The sequence below is a fragment of the Euprymna scolopes genome, chromosome 46, assembly GCF_053919585.1.
Source record: "Euprymna scolopes isolate OS-2025 chromosome 46, ASM5391958v1, whole genome shotgun sequence".
NCBI classification, from domain to species: Eukaryota; Metazoa; Mollusca; class Cephalopoda; order Sepiida; family Sepiolidae; genus Euprymna; species Euprymna scolopes.
This window is the reverse complement of record NC_136527.1, coordinates 148,043,078-148,071,039: the sequence shown is the minus strand read 5'-3', so window position 1 is coordinate 148,071,039 and position 27,962 is coordinate 148,043,078. Positions and strand designations below refer to the sequence as shown.

The window sequence follows — 27,962 nt, the reverse complement described above, 5'->3', positions numbered from 1 at the left end:
TCCCTCAATGGGGGTCCTGGATATGACCTTAAACTATATCCAGTGGTGAGGCCCCAGCTTGTGGGAGTGTGGAGCCACCCTTTAATTACCAATGCTCCCAAGTCCACTCTGACCCGGAGTGGTAGTACCTGTTAGGGTCCCAACTATGGGTTAAATAGAAACCGACATGAAAACAACAAATATATTCTAGAAGTGTAAGCCATTTTGAGTTTCAGAACAGTTTCAGATGGTTCGCTGTTACACACAAGTCCTGGGAGGTGACTTGTTTGTAGTAGACAGTTCCACAGAACAAAATATTCTTACCGTGTCGAGACCCGGGAAAAGAACATGTGAAATTACTCCAGAAAAGGTTTAATATTTATGAAGCAACTCTGGTTTCTGATTGGTTGGTAGCAGAACGTGAATTAATTTGATTCGTCAGTTCTTAGCAGCATCGTTTATAAAAAGAATCGTCCGACTGTGTGGGATCATACCCCATTAGTGTTCCAAAATATTGCAACATATATTCTATTAAAAAAAATTTTTCTTCAAAATCTTTGGATTCAGCATTAAATAACCCAAAAAGGGTTGATATGCCGTAAAACAAAAACAGCCAACCAACCAATCTCGCTCGTTGAATATTGTGTTACTTTCAGATATGATAGAAGGCTCCTATCACTCTTGGGATTTGTACACAACTGACCAACTAGTAAAGAGTCTGCAACAAAGAAAAGAAAACCGGTTTTCATGAAGCTGAAATGGAATCATGTCATCTTTTCTAGGGCGACAATTTTATCGTTCCACCCTGTAATGTCACTAGTTAGGGCCTAATTGTTACTTTGGTGCAGACCCAAAATCCCAAGGTCCTGGATATGACCTTAAACTATATCCGATGGTGAGGCCCCAGCTTGCAGGCCTTAGGGAGTGTGGAGCCACCCTTTAATTACCATTGCTCCCAGGTCCACTCTGACCTGGAGTGGTAATACCTGTTAGTGTCCCAACTATGGGTGAAATAGAATACGACTTAAAAAACAAATATAGGATATTAAAAAATTGTTCTTCAAAATCACCAGATTCGGCATTAAATAACCGAAAAAGGGTTGATATGCCGTAAAACAAAACAACCAACCAACCAAAATCCCAAGCAGCAAAATTACAGCCCTTCACTGTATATTGGCGACAATTTTATCGTTCCACCCTCTACTATTGCCGAACAAATTAAGATGTAGCATGATATAGTGAGCAGAAAGAGACTGGTTAGGATTTTGTTTTCATTTTTTTTTTTTTTTTTTCATGTTTAACTGGCTTAACAAAGTCACTTTTTCCTGATTAAAACAATTTAATTTGAACCAATGACCCAACGGGTCAATTTTTTCAGAATCTTTTTTTTTTTTTATTAATCTTTTTTGGGTTTGTATTACTATAACACAGATTCGAAAAAGTTGTCAAAAAACAAGTATATAACAAATAAATGTTATCAAAGGCAAGATAAGTTTTTAGTGTTTTTATTTAATGTAACATGTTTATTCAGCTTGAAAAACATACAGTGTTTAACAATGTATTGGAAAATTTAAATCGCGCCAGACTCTCTGTTGAACACAGTAAGTTTGGGAAAATAAGTAAAAAAAAAAACTATAAAAAATACTGTTAGAAACTCGCTCAATATATGTTTCCGTGATGTAGGCTGACATAGATTTGATAGATTTTTAACAGTATTTTGGATAGTTTCTTATTTTTTAACTCCTTTTCCCAAACTTACCATGTTCAACAGAGAGTCTGGCGCCATTTTACATTTTCCAATACATCGGTAAACACTGTATGTTTTTCGAGCTGAATAAACACTAAAAACTTATCCAGTTAGGTAGAAAAGTAACTTATCTTGCCTTTGATAACATTTATTTGTTATATATTTGTTTTTTGACAACTTTTTTTTGAATCTATGTGTACAGTAATACAAACTCGATTTTTTTATATTAATTAAAATTTTTTTTTTTTTAATCCTTTGAGATGGGCTTCATATTTATTTATTCATTTTTTTATATTATTTAAAAAAAAATTTTTTAATCCTTTGAGATGGGCTTCATAATTTATTTATTCATTTTTTTATATTAATTAAATTATTTTTTTAATCCTTTGAGATGGGCTTCATAATTTATTTATTCATTTTTTTTTTATTAATTAAAAATTTTTTTTTTGATCCTTTGAGATGGGCTTCATAATTTATTTATTCATTTTTTTTTTGTTAATAAAAATTGTTTTTTTTTTAATCCTTTGAGATGGGCTTCATAATTTATTTGTTCATTTTTTTATATTAATTAAAATTGTTTTTTTTTTCAATCCTTTGAGATGGGCTTCATAATTTATTTATTCATTTTTTTATGTTAATTAAAATTGTTTTTTTTTTCAATCCTTTGAGATGGGCTTCATAATTTATTTATTCATTTTTTTATGTTATTTAAAATTGTTTTTTTTTAATCCTTTGAGATAGGCTTCATAATTTATTTATTCATTTTTTTATGTTGTTTAAAAAAAATTTTTTTAATCCCTTGAGATGGGCTTCATAATTTATTTATTCATTTTTTTATGTTAATTAAAATTTTTTTTTGAATCCTGTGAGATGGGCTTCATAATTTATTTATTCATTTTTTTATGTTATTTAAAAAAAATTTTTTTTTAATCCCTTGAGATGGGCTTCATAATTTATTTATTCATTTTTTTATGTTATTTAAAAAAATTTTTTTTAATCCCTTGAGATGGGCTTCATAATTGATTTAATCATTTTTTTATGTTAATTAAAATTTTTTTTTGAATCCTTTGAGATGGGCTTCATAATTTATTTATTCATTTTTTTATATTATTTAAAAAAAATTTTTTAATCCTTTGAGATTGGCTTCATAATTGATTTAATCATTTTTTTATGTTAATTAAAATTTTTTTTTGAATCCTTTGAGATGGGCTTCATAATTTATTTATTCATTTTTTTATATTAATTAAAATTTTTTTTTAATCCTTTGAGATGGGCTTCATAATTTATTTATTCATTTTTTTATGTTAATTAAAATTGTTTTTTTTTTTTAATCCTTTGAGATGGACTTCATAATTTATTTATTCATTTTTTTATGTTATTTAAAAAAAATTTTTTTGAATCCTTTGAGATGGGCTTCATAATTTATTTATTCATTTTTTTATATTAATTAAATTATTTTTTTAATCCTTTTAGATGGGCTTCATAATTTATTTATTCATTTTTTTATGTTATTTAAATTTTTTTTGAATCCTTTGAGATGGGCTTCATAATTTATTTATTCATTTTTTTTTTATTAATTAAAAATTTTTTTTTCGATCCTTTGAGATGGGCTTCATAATTTATTTATTCATTTTTTTATATTAATTAAAAAATTTTTTTAATCCTTTGAGATGGGCTTCATAATTTATTTAATCATTTTTTTATGTTAATTAAAATTTTTTTTTTAATCCTTTGAGATGGGCTTCATAATTTATTTATTCATTTTTTATATTAATTAAAATTTTTTTTTAATCCTTTGAGATGGGCTTCATAATTTATTTATTCATTTTTTTATGTTATTTAAAATTGTTTTTTTTTAATCCTTTGAGATGGGCTTCATAATTTATTTATTCATTTTTTTATGTTATTTAAAAAAAATTTTTTTAATCCCTTGAGATGGGCTTCATAATTTATTTATTCATTTTTTTATGTTAATTAAAATTTTTTTTTGAATCCTGTGAGATGGGCTTCATAATTTATTTATTCATTTTTTTATGTTATTTAAAAAAAATTTTTTTTTAATCCTTTGAGATGGGCTTCATAATTTATTTATTCATTTTTTTATGTTATTTAAAAATTTTTTTTTTAATCCCTTGAGATGGGCTTCATAATTTATTTATTCATTTTTTTATGTTAATTAAAAATTTTTTTTTAATCCTTTGAGATGGGCTTCATAATTTATTTATTCATTTTTTTATATTATTTAAAAAAAATTTTTTTAATCCTTTGAGATGGGCTTCATAATTTATTTATTAATTTTTTTTATATTAATTAAGATTTTTTTTTTTTGATCCTTTGAGATGGGCTTCATAATTTATTTAATCATTTTTTTTTTGTTAATAAAAATTGTTTTTTTTTTAATCCTTTGAGATGGGCTTCATAATTTATTTATTCATTTTTTTATGTTAATTAAAATTGTTTTTTTTTTTCAATCCTTTGAGATGGGCTTCATAATTTATTTATTCATTTTTTTATGTTATTTAAAATTGTTTTTTTTAATCCTTTGAGATAGGCTTCATAATTTATTTATTCATTTTTTTATGTTATTTAAAAAAAAATTTTTTTTAATCCTTTGAGATGGGCTTCATAATTTATTTATTCATTTTTTTATGTTATTTAAAAATTTTTTTTTAATCCCTTGAGATGGGCTTCATAATTTATTTATTCATTTTTTTATGTTAATTAAAAATTTTTTTTTTAATCCTTTGTGATGGGCTTCATAATTTATTTATTCATTTTTTTTATTAATTAAAAATTTTTTTTTTGATCCTTTGAGATGGGCTTCATAATTTATTTATTCATTTTTTTATATTATTTAAAAAAAAATTTTTTAATCCTTTGAGATGGGCTTCATAATTTATTTATTAATTTTTTTATATTAATTAAAAATTTTTTTTTTAATCCTTTGAGATGGGCTTCATAATTTATTTTTTCATTTTTTTATATTAATTAAATTATTTTTTTTATCCTTTGAGATGGGCTTCATAATTTATTTATTCATTTTTTTTTTATTAATTAAAAATTTTTTTTTTGATCCTTTGAGATGGGCTTCATAATTTATTTATTCATTTTTTTTTTGTTAATAAAAATTGTTTTTTTTTTAATCCTTTGAGATGGGCTTCATAATTTATTTGTTCATTTTTTTATATTAATTAAAATTGTTTTTTTTTCAATCCTTTGAGATGGGCTTCATAATTTATTTATTCATTTTTTTATGTTAATTAAAATTGTTTTTTTTTTCAATCCTTTGAGATGGGCTTCATAATTTATTTATTCATTTTTTTATGTTATTTAAAATTGTTTTTTTTTAATCCCTTGAGATGGGCTTCATAATTTATTTATTCATTTTTTTATGTTATTTAAAAAAATTTTTTTTAATCCCTTGAGATGGGCTTCATAATTGATTTAATCATTTTTTTATGTTAATTAAAAATTTTTTTTTTGATCCTTTGAGATGGGCTTCATAATTTATTTATTCATTTTTTTATATTATTTAAAAAAATTTTTTTTAATCCTTTGAGATGGGCTTCATAATTTATTTATCAATTTTTTTATATTAATTAAAATTTTTTTTTTTTAATCCTTTGAGATGGGCTTCATAATTTATTTATTCATTTTTTTTTATTAATTAAATTATTTTTTTTATCCTTTGAGATGGGCTTCATAATTTATTTATTCATTTTTTTTTTATTAATTAAAAATTTTTTTTTTGATCCTTTGAGATGGGCTTCATAATTTATTTATTCATTTTTTTTTTGTTAATAAAAATTGTTTTTTTTTTAATCCTTTGAGATGGGCTTCATAATTTATTTGTTCATTTTTTTATATTAATTAAAATTGTTTTTTTTTCAATCCTTTGAGATGGGCTTCATAATTTATTTATTCATTTTTTTATGTTAATTAAAATTGTTTTTTTTTTCAATCCTTTGAGATGGGCTTCATAATTTATTTATTCATTTTTTTATGTTATTTAAAATTGTTTTTTTTTAATCCTTTGAGATAGGCTTCATAATTTATTTATTCATTTTTTTATGTTGTTTAAAAAAATTTTTTTTAATCCCTTGAGATGGGCTTCATAATTTATTTATTCATTTTTTTATGTTAATTAAAATTTTTTTTTGAATCCTGTGAGATGGGCTTCATAATTTATTTATTCATTTTTTTATGTTATTTAAAAAAAATTTTTTTTTAATCCCTTGAGATGGGCTTCATAATTTATTTATTCATTTTTTTATGTTATTTAAAAAAAATTTTTTTAATCCCTTGAGATGGGCTTCATAATTGATTTAATCATTTTTTTATGTTAATTAAAATTTTTTTTTGAATCCTTTGAGATGGGCTTCATAATTTATTTATTCATTTTTTTATATTATTTAAAAAAAATTTTTTAATCCTTTGAGATTGGCTTCATAATTGATTTAATCATTTTTTTATGTTAATTAAAATTTTTTTTTGAATCCTTTGAGATGGGCTTCATAATTTATTTATTCATTTTTTTATATTAATTAAAATTTTTTTTTAATCCTTTGAGATGGGCTTCATAATTTATTTATTCATTTTTTTATGTTAATTAAAATTGTTTTTTTTTTTTAATCCTTTGAGATGGACTTCATAATTTATTTATTCACTTTTTTATGTTATTTAAAAAAAATTTTTTTGAATCCTTTGAGATGGGCTTCATAATTTATTTATTCATTTTTTTATATTAATTAAATTATTTTTTTAATCCTTTTAGATGGGCTTCATAATTTATTTATTCATTTTTTTTTTATTAATTAAATTATTTTATTAATCCTTTGAGATGGGCTTCATAATTTATTTATTCATTTTTTTATGTTATTTAAATTTTTTTTGAATCCTTTGAGATGGGCTTCATAATTTATTTATTCATTTTTTTTTATTAATTAAAATTTTTTTTTTTTTGATCCTTTCAGATGGGCTTCATAATTTATTTATTCATTTTTTTTTATTAATTAAATTATTTTTTTAATCCTGTGAGATGGGCTTCATAATTTATTTATTCATTTTTTTTATGTTATTTAAATTTTTTTTTAATCCTTTGAGATGGGCTTCATAATTTATTTATTCATTTTTTTTTTTATTAATTAAAAATTTTTTTTTTGATCCTTTGAGATGGGCTTCATAATTTATTTATTCATTTTTTTTTTGTTAATAAAAATTGTTTTTTTTTTAATCCTTTGAGATGGGCTTCATAATTTATTTGTTCATTTTTTTATTTAATTAAAATTGTTTTTTTTTTCAATCCTTTGAGATGGGCTTCATAATTTATTTATTCATGTTTTTATGTTAATTAAAATTGTTTTTTTTTTCAATCCTTTGAGATGGGCTTCATAATTTATTTATTCATTTTTTTTTTATTAATTAAAAATTTTTTTTTTGATCCTTTGAGATGGGCTTCATAATTTATTTATTCATTTTTTTATATTAATTAAAAAATTTTTTTAATCCTTTGAGATGGGCTTCATAATTTATTTATTCATTTTTTTATGTTATTTAAAATTGTTTTTTTTTAATCCTTTGAGATGGGCTTCATAATTTATTTATTCATTTTTTTATATTATTTAAAAAAATTTTTTTTAATCCTTTGAGATGGGCTTCATAATTTATTTATTAATTTTTTTATATTAATTAAAATTTTTTTTTTTTGATCCTTTGAGATGGGCTTCATAATTTATTTAATCATTTTTTTTTTGTTAATAAAAATTGTTTTTTTTTTAATCCTTTGAGATGGGCTTCATAATTTATTTATTCATTTTTTTATGTTAATTAAAATTGTTTTTTTTTTCAATCCTTTGAGATGGGCTTCATAATTTATTTATTCATTTTTTTATGTTATTTAAAATTGTTTTTTTTAATCCTTTGAGATAGGCTTCATAATTTATTTATTCATTTTTTTATGTTATTTAAAAAAAATTTTTTTTTTAATCCTTTGAGATAGGCTTCATAATTTATTTATTCATTTTTTTTATGTTATTTAAAAAAATTTTTTTAATCCCTTGAGATGGGCTTCATAATTTATTTATTCATTTTTTTATGTTAATTAAAAATTTTTTTTTAATCCTTTGAGATGGGCTTCATAATTTATTTAATCATTTTTTTATGTTAATTAAAATTTTTTTTTTAATCCTTTGAGATGGGCTTCATAATTTATTTATTCATTTTTTATATTAATTAAAATTTTTTTTTAATCCTTTGAGATGGGCTTCTTAATTTATTTATTCATTTTTTTTTTATTAATTAAAAATTTTTTTTTTTATCCTTTGAGATGGGCTTCATAATTTATTTATTCATTTTTTTATATTAATTAAAAAATTTTTTTAATCCTTTGAGATGGGCTTCATAATTTATTTAATCATTTTTTTATGTTAATTAAAATTTTTTTTTTAATCCTTTGAGATGGGCTTCATAATTTATTTATTCATTTTTTATATTAATTAAAAATTTTTTTTAATCCTTTGAGATGGGCTTCATAATTTATTTATTCATTTTTTTATGTTAATTAAAATTGTTTTTTTTTTTTTAATCCTTTGAGATGGACTTCATAATTTATTTATTCATTTTTTTATGTTATTTAAAAAAAATTTTTTTGAATCCTTTGAGATGGGCTTCATAATTTATTTATTCATTTTTTTATATTTATTAAAAATTTTTTTGTGAATCCTTTGAGATAGGCTTCATAATTTATTTATTCATTTTTTTATGTTATTTAAAAAATTTTTTTTTTAATCCCTTGAGATGGGCTTCATAATTTATTTATTCATTTTTTATGTTATTTAAAAAAATTTTTTTGAATCCTTTGAGATGGGCTTCATAATTTATTTATTTATTTATTTTTTATATTAATTAAAATTGTTTTTTTAATCCTTTGAGATGGGCTTCATAATTTATTTATTCATTTTTTTATGTTAATTTAATTATTTTTTTAATCCTTTGAGATGGGCATCATAATTTATTTATTCATTTTTTTATATTAATTAAAATTTTTTTTTTAATCCTTTGAGATGGGCTTAATAATTTATTTATTTATTGTTTTTATGTTAATTAAAAAAAATTTTTTTGAATCCTTTGAGATGGGCTTCATAATTTATTTATTCATTTTTTTATATTTATTAAAAAATTTTTTGTGAATCCTTTGAGATAGGCTTCATAATTTATTTATTCATTTTTTATGTTATTTAAAAAATTTTTTTTGAATCCTTTGAGATGGGCTTCATAATTTATTTATTTATTTATTTTTTATATTAATTAAAATTGTTTTTTTAATCCTTTGAGATGGGCTTCATAATTTATTTATTCATTTTTTTATGTTAATTTAATTATTTTTTTAATCCTTTGAGATGGGCATCATAATTTATTTATTCATTTTTTTATATTAATTAAAATTTTTTTTTTAATCCTTTGAGATGGGCTTAATAATTTATTTATTTATTTTTCTTATGTTAATTAAAAAAAATTTTTTTTAATCCTTTGAGATGGGCTTCATAATTTATTTATTCAATGTTTTTTGTTATTAAAAAAAAAATTGTTTTTTTGAATCCTTTGAGATGGGCTTCATAATTTATTTATTTTTTTGCAAACTGTCATCCTCATCTTCATAGTTATTTCACCACGTTTCGCCCAACTCGTCCTCTGGCCTTCCTCAGGTGGTTAATGGGATAGGAATGCTGACTCTTGTAATTGTATCCCCAGTAATTACTGCCTTACATAGTTGGCCAACTCATCCTATGGCCTGCTTTGAGTAGGATCAAAACCGCTATCTTCAGACAAGTCTCACCTGAAACCGTAGAGACTCAATGCGTCTATCCACTGTGCCACGGGCCCTGAAGGGTGATTAAAATATAATACCATTTGGTATTAACCTGACAATTGGATTTCTAAAACCATAAAATTCAACTTTGATTGGGTCTGTGGCGCAATGGATAGAGGCGTTGAGTCGCTACGATTCCAGGTGAGCATTGTGTGAAGATAGTGGTTTCAAAATTCAATCCTACCCAAAGCAGGCCCGAGGATTAGTCAGCCAAAAACATGGTGAGAAAACAGAAACTAGAAATTACAAGACTCAGCATTCCTATCTTGTTGCACAGCCCCCCCCCCGCCTTGCGCGGCACGGGTGACAAGATCAAAGTGTAGTATCTGTTCCGACAGATACTGCAAGCAAAGACCATATGTGGGGGTAACCCCACATATCAGACCTTGGTCAATGTAGGGGCAACCCTTCATACCAACAGTTACTATCCAGCTCCCATTTCCCATCTCTCGGGAGCTGGTCCCCCTTTTCCTTCCCCCTCTCTCTCCACATTAAAAAACGGCCTTGTGCCTAATTTGCTCAGTGGGGAAGCAAATAAATACACTCGGCATTCCTATCTTGTCGCAGTAAACCCACCTGAAGAAGGCCAGAGGATTAGTTTACCGAAACGTTGTGAAAAACAACAACAATGAAGATGAGGATAACAGTCCGCAAAAAAAAAAATGAATACATTAATCTTTTTTGTCCCCTGATTCATCGGAGAGGGACCTATGTTTTCAGTGGCGTTCGTTTGTTCGTTAGTCTGGACGATTCTCGGATAACTTTCTATTACTTTTTTTCTGAAATTTTGCCACAAGTTGTATTTCAATACAATTTTTTTTTTTTTTCATGTTTAACTGGCTTAACAAAGTCACTTTTTCCTGATTAAAACAATTTAATTTGAACCAATGACCCAACGGGTCAATTTTTTCAAAATCTTTTTTTTTTTTTTATTAATCTTTTTTGGGTTTGTATTACTATTATTATTGAACAACAATAAAGTATTTTTTTAACAAAATTCTCATTGCACCCCCAGGGGCTCTGAAGGGGTCAAAAATGCCCCAAAATGACACTTTTTCCCCATAACTTTGTATCCGTCCATTAGATTTCACTGAAACTTGGTCAAAATGTGAGGGAAATTGGTTTCAAATATACATTCAGTATCAAATATATATTCAGTATCGCTGACTCTGGCAAAATTATGGTTTGCGTCCCCCCAAGAACTGGACTTAGTCGATTTTTGACAAAATTTAAAAACATAAAAATTGCCTCACAGACCATGACACATTTTTGGTCATCGATCCCTCTAATTTCACTCGTAGAGAGGGGGGACACGCATGCGCGGCTTGTTACATTTACACTTTTATGGAGATCGTTAAAATCATATGAAAATTTTTTTTCAATTATTTTTGTGAAAAACATTTAATAAACAATTCTTAATTCATATTCGTATCACAATACAACAATGTCATTAGCCCGATAAATTTAATTTTTCTGATATATTGGTGTATGAAATACAGGCTTAAGGTTAAACATACAAAATATATTGGTCACCTGACTTATCGGAGAGGGACCTATGTTTTTATTGACGTCATTTTGTCCATTGTTTTTCATCTGGTAGTTTGGATGATTCCTGGATAGCCGTCCATTACTTTTTTCTGAAATGTTGCCACAAGTTGTACTTCAATACGTAGATGCTGATGCAATTCTTTATCTATATAAAAGCCAGGTACGTCCAAAGATGGCGTACTGTTGCCACATCTGGGCAGGAGCTGCTAGAAAGGAGGGGATGTCCTTTTCTCTTCTCTGCAACCTCTTTCTCACAGAAGAGATGCTGCGAGTTTGTTTCTGCTTTATCATTATTTTCATGGCAGGTGCTTGACTGAGCTCCAATCTATGCCCCCCCCTCGCCAAACTTTCACAAGAAACACCCGTCTAGCAGAAAACACTATCAATAATTACCCCCACTCTTTATCTGTGCCTAAACCTAAACATAGATTCCATGAACAAAGCTTTCTCAGAACTGCACGCCTGTAGAATTGTCTTCCGTTTTCCTGCTTTCCAGCTGACTACAATATGGTTGTCTTCAAGTCTAACGTAAACAAGTTTTTGATGAGCTGTTCCATATAAGTTAACAAATTTACCGAATTTCCATTACTAACAGTTACTATATTGTCCAATTTCTACGGTACTCTTTAACCCTTATCCTCGAGTGGCCTCTTGGCCTTGAAAAGTGGTGATGTCTATGTAAAAAAAAAAAAAAAAAAGTGTACAACAATAAAGTTAAACGCCCCAAAGTGGCAAAAAATGACACCTTTGCTCCATAACTCCATCCATTAGATTTCACTGAAACTTGATCAAAATGTGAAGACAATTGTTCCAACTATACATTCAGTATCGCTGACCCTGGCAAAATTCTGGTTTGTGTCCCCCAGCAGCTGAACTTAATCGTTTTTTTTTTTTTTTTTGTTATTTTTTTTTATAAAAATTAAAAACAAAAAAGTCGTCTCACGAAGCACGACTTATTTTTGGTCATCAATCCCTCACATTCCCCTCGTAGAGAGGGGGGGGGACACAACACGCGCGGCTTGTTTTTTTCTAATTATTTTATCATTGCAATAATTCCCAAATGATATCCATGATGTATGAAAATCTCGTTTGTACTACTATACACATAGATTTGAAAAAGTTGTCAAAAAAACAAATATATAACAAATAAATGTTATCAAAGGCAAGATAAGTTACTTTTCTACCTAACTGGATAATTTTTAATGTTTTTATTTAATGTAACATTTTTATTCAGCTCGAAAAACGTACAGTGTTTACCAACGTATTGGAAAATTTAAAATGGCGACTCTCTCTTTGACACGGTAAGTTTGAGAAAAGGAGTTAAAAATAAAAAAAACTATACAAAATACTGCTAAAAACCCACCGAATATATGTCAGCCTATGTCACGGTAACATATAATGAGCGAGTTTCTAACAGTATTTTGTGTAGTTTTTCATTTTTAACTCTTTTCCTCAAACTTACCGTTTCAAGAGAGTCAGGCGCCATTTTAAATTTTCCAATACATCGGTAAACACTGTTTATCGAGCTGAATAAACATGTTACATTAAATAAAAACACTAGAAAATTATATCCAGTAAGGTAGAAAAGTAACTTATCTTGCCTTTGATAACATTTATTTGTTATATATTTGTTTTTTTGACAACTTTTTCGAATCTATGTGTATAGTAATACAAACCCTCAAAATCTATATCAATATTCTTGAAATTTTTAAAGCAGTTAGAAAACTCATCAAACTATAATTAGGAAGCTTTTTATTTCGTTATTTTTTTTTTCTATTTATTAAGTGAAAGGTATTTTTTACGAGTTGCTCCAGCATAAACAGCCTATGGAATAAACATCTTCAACCTCGAAAATAGAAATCAACAAATTTATGGAATTTGGTGCTTCTGCATTTATTGAACCGTGTTATTTTTAAATAGTATTTTCAAGTTAAATTAAAGTTTTACGACATTTTTATTTTATTAATTTGTTAACTGATAGTACAGAATAGTTACAAAACACCCTCCTCTCCCCATGTTAAGAATGGCTTTCGAAATAATAGCATTATTATTTCAGCACGGTTCAATAAGTGCACAAGTACCTGGAATTTTCTTCGAAATTTCGTAACGCAGCTTATCAAATTAAAACTAAATATAACATTTGCTGACTTATTTTACCTGTTGAATACACATACCCACTAATATATATATATATATATATATATATATATATATATATAACTTTCTGTAAGACATTTATTTGAAATGGAAACGGCATTTTGCAGTTAAGACAACAAAACAAAAATGAAGTAACGTTTCGTATTTCAATCCAGAGGTACGAAAAAGTTGTCAAAAACAAATGTTATCAAAGGTAAGATAAGTTTACGTTTCTACCTAACTGGATACTTTTTAGTTTTTTTTTTTTTGTTTTTGTTTTTTTTTGCTTTTTTTAATGTCGAACTGAATAAATATGTTACATTTAAATAAAAACAGTAAAAACTTATTCAGTTAGGTAGAAAAGTAACTTATCTTGCTTAATGCTTTGCATAACATTTATTTGTTATATATACATATTTTTTTTTTTGACAGAAGTTTACATATTTAATAGTAATGCGATATTCCAAATTTAATCCATAACATTTTCAAAAGCCAATAATTATGAAGTACTAACAGTAAATATGAGTCATGAATGCTCTCTTTGAAAAAAAAGCTCTCTTAACCTCACCTATAACCCCAGTCTCCTCCTAAAACACTCTTTAACCCTAACAATAACCCTAAGTTCGAGTGGCAAGCCCCCCTCAACAAAATACCTCTGTAAGCCACATACAAGCATCTAAAACAAACAAACAAAAAATAGATCCTTCCTTAAAGAAAAATGCACATGATTTATCTCCCATAAAAATTAACTGTCCTAAAATGCTAGAATGGCCTGGAAATGATGAATTATTTTGCATTAAATTTTTGTGAAACTAACCGCCCCCCCCCCCTCTAATGTTGTTTTTGTTGTTTTTGTCAAGTCTTCAGTATGTTCACACATAATTTTCCTTAGCCCTACAATTAATTCAAAGTCCGAATGGCAACCCCCCCCCCATATTCTCATTGCATAGAAACCCTCTTAAAACCACACATAATCGTCTTAAAAAAACAAAGCATACAGGATTTATCCCCCATAGAAAAAAAAAAAAGTTAACTGCCCTAAAACGCTAGAATGACATGTAATGGGGAATTATTTTACATTAAATTCTAAAATAATTTGTTTATCTTTCATTAAAGTTTTTCATGGCATTTCATACATAATTACTTAAAAAGGTAGAATCACATTTTGGAGGGGTGGTCAGAAGGGGTTGGGTGGGGTTAAACAGAAGGTGTTAATCGACAATAATACCAAAGAAATATTGCAATATATTCATTTTTAAATGGTCCTATGTTTAGATTTAAGTTTTTTGTACATAAAGCACATTACAATTCAACTTTGAGTTCTCCAACTTCTTTTCTGTTTATGGATACATGGCATTTTTAAGGAATTGCAGCATATTTATGCACATTTACTGCAGATTATTTGGAAACCATGAACTTTGGGAGATTTTCAGTTGCATATTCTGATTCCTTGCACAAAAATACACTTATATGGTAAATTTCATTTCTTAGTCTTGCGTTTGAACAAAGATATGACATTTTTACTGAAAAAGTAGTGTAAAAATGTGATGAAACGCATATGGTCTTAAAGAGGGGAAAATATCCAAACGCGTGAGGCACAAAAATAGTCATAACTTCCTTAATTTTAATCAGATTTTTTAAATTTAAAAAGATTCTTTCTTAGCTCATAAAACTCTTTCTATGTATACCAATATTGAAATATTTTAAGCTATTTAAATTTTTTCATGTGTATTGCTTATATATGAAGTCTCAGGAAATATAAGAACTGTATAAATGTCTTCTCTCTCTCAGCACTATGGTTATATTTATTGTCCCAATATGAATCCTCCGTCATATCTCCTTAAATATGTCCCCAGCTATTCAACATTGACATTTGTTCCTTTTATAATTTATATTTTGGATGTAGCTTCGTTGTCGAATACCATTAGAATCATATGCCATCATTGTTATAATATGCAAGTGACCTCCCTTGGATGTAGCTTCGTTGTCGAATACCATTAGAATAATATGCCATCATTGTTATAATATGCAAGTAACCTCCCTTGGATGTAGCTTCGTTGTCGAATACCATTAGAATAATATACCGTCATTGTTATAATATGCGAGTGACCTCCCTTGGATGTAGCTTCGTTGTCAAATACCATTAGAATAGTATACCATCATTGTTATAATATGCGAGTGACCTCCCTTGGATGTAGCTTCGTTGTCAAATACCATTAGAATCATATACCATCATTGTTATAATATGCGAATGACCTCCCTTGGATGTAGCTTCGTTGTCGAATACCATTAGAATAATATACAATCATTGTTATAATATGCGAGTTACCTCCCTTGGATGTAGCTTCGTTGTCAAATACCATTAGAATAATATACAATCATTGTTATAATATGCGAGTGACCTCCCTTGGATGTAGCTTCGTTGTCAAATACCATTAGATTAATATACAATCATTGTTATAATATGCGAGTGACCTACCTTGGATGTAGCTTCGTTGTCAAATACCATTAGATTAATATACAATCATTGTTATAATATGCGAATGACCTCCCTTGGATGTAGCTTCGTTGTCAAATACCATTAGAATAATATACAATTATTGTTATAATATGCGAGTGACCTACCTTGGATGTAGCTTCGTTGTCAAATACCATTAGAATAATATACAATTATTGTTATAATATGCGAGTGACCTAACTTGGATGTAGCTTCGTTGTCAAATACCATTAGAATAATATACAATCATTGTTATAATATGCAAGTAACCTCCCTTGGATGTAGCTTCGTTGTCAAATACCATTAGAATCATATACCATCATTGTTATAATATGTGAATGACCTCCCTTGGATGTAGCTTCGTTGTCAAATACCATTAGAATAATATACAATTATTGTTATAATATGCGAGTGACCTAACTTGGATGTAGCTTCGTTGTCAAATACCATTAGAATAATATACAATTATTGTTATAATATGCGAGTGACCTACCTTGGATGTAGCTTCGTTGTCAAATACCATTAGAATAATATACAATTATTGTTATAATATGTAAGTGACCTCCCTTGGATGTAGCTTCGTTGTCGAATACCATTATGTTGTGTGTTGACTTTTCATTAAAAAAAAAAAAAATTTTTAATCAATTCTTTTTAGCTCTGAAACGTTAAAAAAAAGAATTTGCTAAAAAATTGTTTTAAATTTGTTGTTATTTGTTGTTATTTTTTATTTATTTTATTTATGACATGTTTTAAAAGTTTTCAACTACCGTGGAATTTCCAAGGGTTCTGCTAGTTATTATTATCATAATCAAACACATTTTCATTGAATTAATTAATGGTTATTATTATTGAAAGTCCTTCGGCAATATGATGTGTTAGATTAAAATTTTATATGAAAATAATTGGAACAATGTGAACAGTTATTTAATGTGTAATATTTACTTTAGTGCTTCCTTACAATAGCGTGTCGTCCTTATTATTTTTTAGTTTTTATGTATTATAATCTAGAAGCGTAAGCCATGTTAAGTTTCAGAACAGTTTCCGATGGTTCGTTGTTTTAAACAAGTCCTGAGAGGTGACTTGTTTGCAGTAGACAGTTCCACAGAGCAAAATATTCTTACCGTGTCGAGACGGAAAAAAAACATGTGAAATTGCTCCAGAAAGGGTTTAATATTTATGAAGCAATTCTGTTTTCTAATTGGTTGGTAGCAGAACGTGAATTAATTCGATTTGTCAGTTCCTAGCAGCATCGTTTATAAATAGAATCGTCCGACTGTGTGGGATCATACCCCATTACAAGTCCAAAATATTGCAACATATAATACATAAGTTATTTTATTTTATTTATTTTTTGCTGTTATTTAATAAATAAATTTTTTTGCTGTTATTTAATAAATAAATTTTTTTGCTGTTATTTAATAAATAAATTTTTTTTCTGTTATTTAATAAATAAATATTTTTGCTGTTATTTAATAAATAAATATTTTTGCTGTTATTTAATAAATAAATATTTTTGCTGTTATTTAATAAATAAATTTTTTTGCTGTTATTTAATAAATAAATTTTTTTGCTGTTATTTAATAAATAAATTTTTTTGCTGTTATTTAATAAATAAATTTTTTTGCTGTTATTTAATAAATAAATTTTTTTTCTGTTATTTAATAAATAAATATTTTTGCTGTTATTTAATAAATAAATTTTTTTGCTGTTATTTAATAAATTTTTTTGCTGTTATTTAATAAATAAATTTTTTTGCTGTTATTTAATAAATAAATTTTTTTGCTGTTGTTTAATAAGTAAATTTTTTTGCTGTTATTTAATAAATAAATTTTTTTGCTGTTATTTAATAAATAAATTTTTTTGCTGTTATTTAATAAATAAATTTTCAAATGAAATTGTTTAATCAATTAAGTTTTAAGCATTATTTTTGTGATTCTCATTATTTGATAAAACTTTGTTACATAAAATAAATTAGTTGCCGAAAATCATTTCATAATCGTGTAAAACCAAAACTTACTTAAGTGCCATCAGCTATAATCGAAACTGAAACAGAAACTTATGAAGAATTCTTAATAAAATTATTTATAAAAAAAATAGATGACTTAAGTGTCATCTATCTATATAAAAGCGAAAATGTATGTTCGCTTTTTGTGTGTGTCCAAGAAAGGCTTTTTCCAGAGAAGCAGTCGGTAGGCTCGCAACTTCTGATAACTTTTTTATATCACATGTAAATCGTAATATCTCCGAGTTAACAATGGAGCTCGCCTGTGTATTTAATTTGCTCGACTTCAGGAAGATAAATAGTCAACAGTTTTCGCTCGCTGCATGTGGATTAAGCCTTTTCCTATAAGAAAAGTGACACTCCGGTCTTGATCGCCGAAGTGGAGCTGTTTCCCCCTACCCCCAACATCTTGGGAAAATTAAAAAAAAAAAAAAGCATTCCGCAGTAAATGAAATGCTACTCCACAGTCAACAGTTGACCTCATTAAGTCATTAAAACGTGCACCTGCCAAATCTAAGTAATTAAATAAATTCAAATGCCTTTTACGTTGGTATGTCACGGTGGCGCAATGGTTAATGTCACACGGTTTTTTTTTCCAATTTTGCCTCAAGAGTTCCGGTTCGATCCTCATACTTACCTACCAAAACATTTTTTTTTACCCCCCCCCCCGGAGTTTTGATTTACCCAAAACCACACACACCTCCAAACACCCGGGCAATGCTGGGTACCCTTCGCTAGTCATCTATAATCGAAACCGAAACCAAAACTTATGAAGACTTCTTGATAAAATTGTTTATGACAAGAAATGGAAGTCCATGACAATTAAATGACAGTCACACGGATGTAAGCATGACACACAAAATAATACACACGCTATCCTATTAATATATAGATAATAATACTTAGAACATTATTTTATAAAATTTTGTTACATAAAATAAAGTAGTTAAAAAGAAATCATTTTATAATCGTGTAATATTTATTTCTTGTAATTGATAACTTTTTTGTGAAACATTCTTAAAAGTAAATAAACATTTTTTTACAGAAAAAATATAATTCTTAAAACAAATTATTTTCTGTTTACACAATAATCACCACTTATCAAGGCCCGGAGGCCACTCGAGGATAAGGGTTAATGGGTATACATTAGTCGATGTGATTATAGCGAAGTAAACATAAGTAGTGGGAATTTTGTAAATTGGATTACTTAGGGGGACGGTTCATCAAGAACTTGTTTACGTTGGACTTGAAGACAATCAGATTGTAGTCAGCTGGAAAGAAGGCAATCGGAAGAGAGTTCTACAGGCGTGCAGTTCTAAGAAAGAAGCTTTGTTCATTGAATCTACGTTTAGGTTTAGGCACAGATAAAGAGTGTGGGAAATTATTGATAGTGGTTTTGGCTAGACGAGTGTTTTTCGTGAAAGTTTGGCAAGAGGGGACCATAGATGGAAGCTCAGATGAGCACTTGCCATGAAAATAACGATAAAGCAGAGACAGGCTCGCAACGTCTTTTCTGTGGGAAAGAGGTTGCAGGGAAGAGAAAAGAGCATCCCCTACTGAGCTACGAAGTCTATTTTGAACTCTGTCAAGGCAGGATAAGCTGCTTCTAGCAGCTTCTGTCCAGATGTGGCAACAGTACTCCATCGTTGGCCGAACCTGGCTTTTATATAGGTAGAGAATTGCATCAGGAGTGAGATATCTACTGGAGTAGTAGAAGGATCCTACCATTTTTCCAGCGAATTTGGCAATGGATTTGATATACGTGTTCCATTTTAGGTCAGGAGTAAAGGTCAAGCCCAGAAGCTTGTAAAAACATGAAGCCTCCCCAAGACGAGAACTGTTAATTTCAATTGATGCCAGATGGGGATCTGAGCGTAGATAGTGTAGGGATAGAAGCTTGGTTTTAGATGCATTAAAAGTAACTAGCCACCTCTTTCCCCATTACAAATACTACATTATTCTGGCATATATCTCGAAACATTTTATTCTTACATTACTTCCTGTTTTTTTTTTTAGACAGTGACAGATGATTTGGTGTCCCCGACGAAATATCTTCCATCAGATATTTTAACTGAAGAAATTTATCACATACTTGTTATCATGATTGTACACTATTGGGACAAAAAACACCCATCAAGCTGAAATCACTGTCAATAATTTTCCCCATCTGTGCCTAAATAAAAAACGTAGATTCCATGAACAAGGCTTCTTTCCTAGAACTTCACTCCTGTAGAACACTGTTCCATTTGCCTGTTTCCCAACTGGCTACAACTTTTCAAGTCCAACATAAACAAATTCCTGATAAACAGCCTCCTTAAGTAATCCAATTCATCAAATCTCCATTATAAACAATTACTACAATATTATCTCATTGATTACTGTACACACAATAACCCTTATCCTCGAGTGGCCACCGGGCCTTGATAAGTGGTGACTCCCATGTAAAAAAAAAAAAATTTAGAAATCGTAAAGGTGAATTTCACATGAAAACAATGGTATCTACGTATTCCTCGTATTTTTAATTTCTCGAGACATTTTATTCTTGCATTACTGCACCTGTTTTTCAAACAGTGATAGCTGATTTGTCATCCCCGACGAAACATCGTCCAACTGGATATTTTTAACTGAAGGAATTATCACATACCTCCACCTCTTATTATTATTAGTAGTAGTAGTATTAGTATTATTATTATTAGTAGTAGTAGTAGTAGTAGTAGTATTGGTGGTAGTAGTAGTAGTAGTAGTAGTAGTAAAATTAAAAATTTTCAGCGCTTCTACAGAATTGGGACGAAATTTTGGAAATCGTAAAACTGAATTTCACACAAAAACAATGGTATCTACGTATTCTTCATATTTTTAAGATGATTACATCCAAAATTTACGAACATCAATAAAGTAGAAAATTATTAAAGAAAATAGAAAATAGAATTTGCTGAACACGAGCGTGTATACCTATGTAAGACACAGGAGAGTTCACAAGGGAGATAATTTCCTCCCGATAATTCTTGGAAAACAGTTGCAAAAATCTTGTATGTCATTTTTACGGGTTTTTTAATTTTTAGGCGAACATTTATTTTTATAGGAAACAATTATGAAAAAAAAAAAAAAATTTTTGAATGAAAACCAGACTCAGAAACCTTGTATATATGTTATGTTTATTTTGTTATTTGTTTTGCGTTGGTCACATTAAAAATGTAGAGTTGCTTCCCTTGCGTTTCGATTTTATTTATAAATTCCAAGATGGCTATCTTCAACACGCTGTCATAAAAACGTGTTTTTCCACTGTAAAAAAAAAACAAAACTGCTCAATCAAATTAAGTGAATTTTTTTTTTTTAGATCTGCAATCCAAAACTGATATGTACAATATAACTTATTTCGATATTTTCATTTTTTTTAACGCCTTGGTTAAACTTGTACAAGTACCAAAGCAAGATGGTCACACTTTTTCACCAGCAAACACGATAAAAGTTGATTTTTTTTTAAATAATTTAGTTAAAATTCAATTTCGACTGCATAATCTGGAAGCTAACATTCTAACTTAGAATTGACAATAAAAAAAATCAGTTGAAAATATTGTTTTTTTTAAATTTTTTTATCTGAAAACTCCATTTATCTACTACAAACTTTCCAATAGTGTAGAAGCGCCAAATTTTCAACTACTGTGGAATTTCCACGGGTTCTACTAGTAAAACGTTAATTTATTTTTGTTTTCATTTCAGGTGATTACACGAAACCGGTCCGTCCATCCTGCAACTGATTTGTAAAGAGTCACGACAGGGGAAAACTATTTGAATGTTTTCGTTTCTATTCAGAAGATCAGCTCAAAAACAACAACAAACAAACAAAAGATGGAGACAATCTCGAACATGAAAGTTGATTCTTGCAAAAAAATGTCCCTCGGGATTTTCAGAAACCGTGAATTCAATGGCTTAAAAGAACAGTGCCCAAACATTTGCTGAATACCGTGCATATCTAAAGAAACCATATTTAAAAAAAAAAAATTTTTTTTTAATATTTAAAAACAAAACAAAAAAAGAACAGAAAAACTAAAAAAAAAAACAAAAGAAAACCAACAAAAAAACAGCAATTTGCTTTTTTGAAAACCAGAAGCGTAAAAGCAAAACACTGTATATATAAATCGTGTTAAGACGTGCATATTTCTAGGAAGTTGAATTCTTTAATATTTATTCTTAACATTGTTGTTTGATGCCAAAACTAAATTTCCACATTCAACAAAGATCCACTGAATCTTATCAAAAAAAAAAAAAAATGAATCAAAGAGACATTGAATCTTATCCCAAGAAACTAAAAAAAAAATGGCAATTTGCTTTTTTTTAAAAGCAAAACATTGTACATATAAAATCGTGTTTAGTCTACGTTCAAAAAAGATACGTTGAATCTTATCAAAAAAAAAAACAAAAAAAAAAAAATAAATCAAAAGAGCCGTTGAATTTTATCCAAAACAAAAAAATAAAATACCGATCCAATTTTTTTACCGAGCTTAAAAAAGATCCGAATACTAATCGATATTTTTTTTACTTTAAGTCTGATTTCCCGATTATATATGACAACCACGTTACTAGCAGAGACTGGCACTATTCTTGTAATCAATGTCTTTCAGTCGTCGCATAAAAACTAACCTTGTATCCAACTCTGTCCTCGTGGGGCGGCAAGTAAAAAGGAAGATTCAAGATGAGAATAATAACCCAAGCCATATAAATTGTCAATCCTCATCTAAAAAATAACAAAATATAATCGTTTTAGTTGAAACAATTAACACTGATCAATAGTTGATATAAACCCTAGCAGGACTACCCGGAATTGCCAGGGAATTAATGAGCACCGCTACATTACTGATTACAATTTTAATTTTTTAGCTCTATAAATTTCAGTTTTAATTGGTTCAGGGGAGATAATTTGGAAAATTAAGAGTTATTTCCCTTGATGTCTTGAACGGGTTAACATTATTTTTTTAAATTCATTTTCATTGATTTGGTGTCTAAATAATTACAAATTGCTTAAGAATGGAGATTTGGTATCTGTCTGCCTGAAGGCAAAACTGCACTATTTTAATAGCAATGGCGATCTGATATTTGTCTGAAGCTGGACCTATACTATTTTATTAATAATGGAGATTTGGTATCTGTCTGACAGCAAAATTAGACTATTTTTTTAATAATAATCTAAAGAATTTTTTGCGTAAGTTTACTTTCTAGATTATAAACGAGGACCAGGCTGCGACTAGCGGAGATCGGCACTATTTTTGTAATTGATGTTCGTGAATCGTGAAGTTGAGTTTTAAAAAATGGAGACGAACACAAACCTGGAAATGAAACCAAGCGTTTGCCAAGAGTGCGGGTCTGCATTCACGAATAAATCCGATTGGGAAATTCACCAGCTGACCCACACAGTCGAACAAGAGGCTTTGACTCGGCATTTGCTTAAACGCAGCTTAACTGCGAAATTGCACACTTTGAAAACGGATGTAAACCACGAGACGAAACGAGGCACTTGCGACGTTTGTGGATACGCATTCACAGACGAATCGGATCGAGAAATCCACCAACTCAATCATACGGTGACAAAATCATATCATTGTGGTAGTTGTGATGCGGTCTTTTGCGAACAAGAGGCTCTGCATAGACATTTGCTCACGCACAATGATGGGATGACGCAGGTATTTAAGACAAACCCGCAAAACAATTGTGATGTTAAACGAAATAATTGTGATTTGTGCGGACATGCATTTACAAACGAATCCGATCGGGAACTACATCGGCTTACGCATGTGGAGAAATCGTATTCTTCCACAAGTTGTGATGTAGCCCTTTCGGAAAAAGAGATTCCAGATGGACGTTTGTTAATCGATAATGATAGTAAAGCACAGTTTTTTAAAACCGAGGTGGAGACAAACGGCGGGGATAGACCAAACGTTTCCGAAGCTAGCGGATATATAAGTGAATCAGATCAGGATCCGGACTCACAGGATGTAGCGGAGAAATTATATACTTGTGGAACTTGTGATTCAGCGTTTTCCGAGCAAAAGTTACTGAATGAACATTTACTTACACACGATGCTGATAACGACGAGGATGATAAGTCGGAAGTTTTAAAGCCTGACATCCAGACGAATGGAAAGGACGATAATCCGAACGTGTGTGTGGTGTGTGGGTATGTATTTACAAACGAATCGGAATGGGAAATGCACAAGTTTACTCACGCCATGGAGACGTCATATTCGTGCGGGAATTGCAACGAGGCGTTTTCTGCACCGGAGGCCCTGAATCGACATTTGCTCACGCACAACGAAGATAGAAAGTCTCATTCGTGCAAGATCTGCGGGACGACATTTTCCAGGCCGTCTAATTTGCATAGACATATCCAGACGCATACCGGGCTGAAGCCATACGCCTGCGAGACTTGTGGTTCATCTTTTACCCGGAACTCGCATCTCAAACGCCACATCCAGTCGCACTCGCGAGAGAAGGCAAACACTTGCGACCTGTGCGGGTATATTTTTTCAAAGAAATCGCAGCTGGAATCGCACTTGGAGTCGCACACGGAAGGCAGCTCGTACAGCTGCGATATTTGCGATGAAACGTTTACGCTGAAGACGGAATTGAGCAAGCACTTGTTGACGCACATCGAAGCGAAGCTGCATGTGTGTGATATCTGCGGCACAACATTCTCGAAAGTTTCCAACTTGCAGCGACATGTGCAGCTGCATACTGGGGAAAAACCTTACTCGTGTTCGATATGCCGATGCGCGTACACTCGTAATTCACATCTAAAACGACACATGTTGACCCACAGCGGTGAAAAGCCGCATGCGTGCGACATTTGCGGGTTCGCTTTCTCCCAAAAGTCGCACCTAAAAGCACACCTGCAAACGCACGTGGGCGAGAAGCGATTTACCTGCGAGATCTGCAACGCAGCGTTCTTTCAGCAATCGTCGCTAAACAAGCACCTTGTGTCGCACAGTGACGTTCGGCCGTATTCATGCCAGATTTGCAATGCGCAATTTTCAAGATATTCAAACCTGCAGAGGCATGTGCAAACCCACAGCGGACGGAAACCATACATGTGCGAAATATGCAACTCGACGTTTTCTAGGAATGCACACCTAAAACGCCACATCCTGACCCATACCGGGCAAAAGCCGTTTACTTGCGATATATGCAACCGATCCTTCTCGCAGAAAGCGCTTTTAAAACTGCATGTGCAAATGCATAACGGAGATTCACTGTACACGTGCGGCGTCTGCCAAATGATATTACCGAGCAATTCGGATCTGCAGCTACATATGCTATCGCACAACGACGGCGATAAGACAGAAATTTCGGAACAACTCGACATGTCATTTTCGCAAGAATCACTGACAGGAAGTCATTTAGAAACTCCGGGAAACGAAAAACCTAGCTCAAGCGAATCTATGATGTTTTCGAGCAGTTCGGACCTGCAACTGCATGCAATATCGACCAATGACGATAAGACAGAAATTATGAAACAGGAAATTGATGAATCGCTTCTGCAGGATTCTGCTACGGAAAATAATTTAGAAACTACAGGAAATGAAAAAACGGGCTCAAGTGAACCTATGCAAGTGTCGCAGTCGGAAGACATAGCTTGTGAGAGTTATACGAAACGAAAAGCTGGCGATAAGCAGTACGTCTGCGGGATCTGTTTGTCGACGTTCTCTCGGAATTCTAGTCTCCACGTCCACATGAGGATTCATAGTGGGGTGAAACCGTACAAGTGCGAGACGTGCAACGCGGCTTTTACGCAACAGTCGGCGCTGAAACGTCACTTGCTGACGCACAGCGACGTCAAGCCTCATCCGTGCACGGTGTGCGATATGACATTCTCGAGGCTTTCGAACCTGCAGCGCCACATGCAGATTCACTCCGGAATCAAGCCGTACCCGTGCACGATTTGCAAGTCTTCGTTCACGCGGAATTCACACTTGAAACGACATATGCAAACCCACACCGGTGAAAAGCCCCACGTCTGCAACGTGTGTGGGTTTACATTCTCGCAAAAGTCGCACCTCAAGGCGCACCACTTGACCCATGCCGAGGGGAAAATCTTCACGTGCGAGATATGCCAGGCAACTTTCTTCCAGAAGCCGGCCCTCAACCGGCACTTGCTGATTCACAGCGGGGAGAAGCTCCATCCGTGTTACATCTGCTTCTCGACGTTCACTCGTCTCTCGAACCTGCAGCGGCATATACAGACCCATACTGGGGAAAAGCCGTATTCATGCCAGGTCTGCGGCTCCTCTTTCTCGAGGAATTCCCATCTAAAGCGCCACGAACAGATACATTTGAAAGATAAAAACCTCGTATCGGCGACTGTGCTCGGTTCAACACTTACAGAAAGCCCTACTACAAAACCGGACACGCCAACACCAACAAACATACAGAATAGTCCCATCGTTGCGTAAATTTGACAATTTATCGACAACCCTTCTCTTCTCCCTCCAAGAAAAAAAACAAACTAAAACTAAATTCCGCAAATTAGTGGAGAAGTCGCAACCCGGAGTTGATGAAAATTTCGGTACTTCTGCAAAAAAAAGTTACCAGGCTAAAGCCAATGTTCTCGAGGAATTCCCATCTAAAATGCCACGAACAAATACATTTGAAAGATAAAAGCCTCGTGGCGGCAGCTGTGTTCGGAACAACACTTACAAAAATGACAAAACCGGACACCGCGATGCCAATAAACTTAAAGAATAGTTCAATCGTTGTGTAAATTTGACAATTTGTCGACCCCCCCTCCCTCTAAAAAAAAAATATAAATAAATAAACTGAATTCCCCAAATTAGTGGAGAAGCTGCAACCTTGAGTTGATGAAAATTCCGGTACTTCTGCAGGAAAAAAGTTACCAGGCTAAAGCCACTCGAGGAATTCCCATCCGACACTCCACAAACAAATGCATTTAAAAGATAAAAGCCTCGTGACGCTTACAGAAAGCCCCACAACAAAACCGGACATGGCGATGCCAACAAACTTACAGAAGAATAATCCCGTCGTTGCGTAAATTTGACAATTTATTGACAATCCCCTCTCCTTCCTCGCAAAAAAAAAAAAAAAAAATTAGTGGAGAAGTCGAAACCCTGAGTCGATGAAGATTCTGGTACTTCTGCAGAAAAAATGTTACCAAGCTAAAGCTGATGTTTTTTTTGTTTTTTTTTACATGGGGGTCATCACTTATCAAGGCCTGAAGCCACTTGGGGTTTCATGGGCGTTTCCTAGCAGATAACATAAACTGCCGGATTTGCCGAAATACTTAGTGAATGAAATTCAAGTAAAAGGACAAGAAAAAAACCAAAAACAAAACATTGTTTTAAGGAAGACAAAAAACAAAAACAAAACATTATTTTAAGGAAGACAAAAACAAAAACAAAACATTGTTTTAAGGAAGACAAAAAACAAAAACAAAACATTGTTTTAAGGAAGACAAAAACCAAAAACAAAACATTGTTTTAAGGAAGAAAAAAACAAAAACAAAACATTGTTTTAAGGAAGACAAAAAACAAAAACAAAACATTGTTTTAAGGAAGACAAAAACCAAAAACAAAACATTGTTTTAAGGAAGAAAAAAACAAAAACAAAACATTGTTTTAAGGAAGACAAAAAACAAAAACAAAACATTGTTTTAAGGAAGACAAAAACAAAAACAAAACATTGTTTTAAGGAAGACAAAAAACAAAAACAAAACATTGTTTTAAGGAAGACAAAAACCAAAAACAAAACATTGTTTTAAGGAAGAAAAAAACAAAAACAAAACATTGTTTTAAGGAAGACAAAAAACAAAAACAAAACATTGTTTTAAGGAAGACAAAAACCAAAAACAAAACATTATTTTAAGGAAGACAAAAACAAAAACAAAACATTGTTTTAAGGAAGACAAAAAACAAAAACAAAACATTGTTTTAAGGAAGACAAAAACCAAAAACAAAACATTGTTTTAAGGAAGAAAAAAACAAAAACAAAACATTGTTTTAAGGAAGACAAAAAACAAAAACAAAACATTGTTTTAAGGAAGACAAAAATAGGAATAAAGTCCATTCATATTATTTGGATTTTTCAGACGACTCTTCTCATTTTGAGTGTAATTTTCACGTTTCACCAATTTTCACAACGTTTCAGTTGATGTATCCTCTAAACTACTTCATGTGTATCT

The 27,962-nt window shown here is 30.1% G+C and overlaps 1 protein-coding gene across 1 annotated transcript in view; it reads left to right on the top strand.

The window, feature by feature from the left end:
* Positions 1–27,160, top strand: part of LOC145270872 (uncharacterized) — an 86,840-nt gene extending 59,680 nt beyond the window's left edge. Inside the window, exon 3 of the mRNA XM_080126427.1 lies at positions 21,497–27,160. Within this exon, the coding sequence (XP_079982553.1) occupies positions 23,083–26,220 (3,138 nt within the window). The 5' untranslated portion in view covers positions 21,497–23,082 and the 3' untranslated portion in view covers positions 26,221–27,160. The remainder of the gene's footprint in view (positions 1–21,496) is intronic.
* Positions 27,161–27,962: the final 802 nt, after the last annotated feature.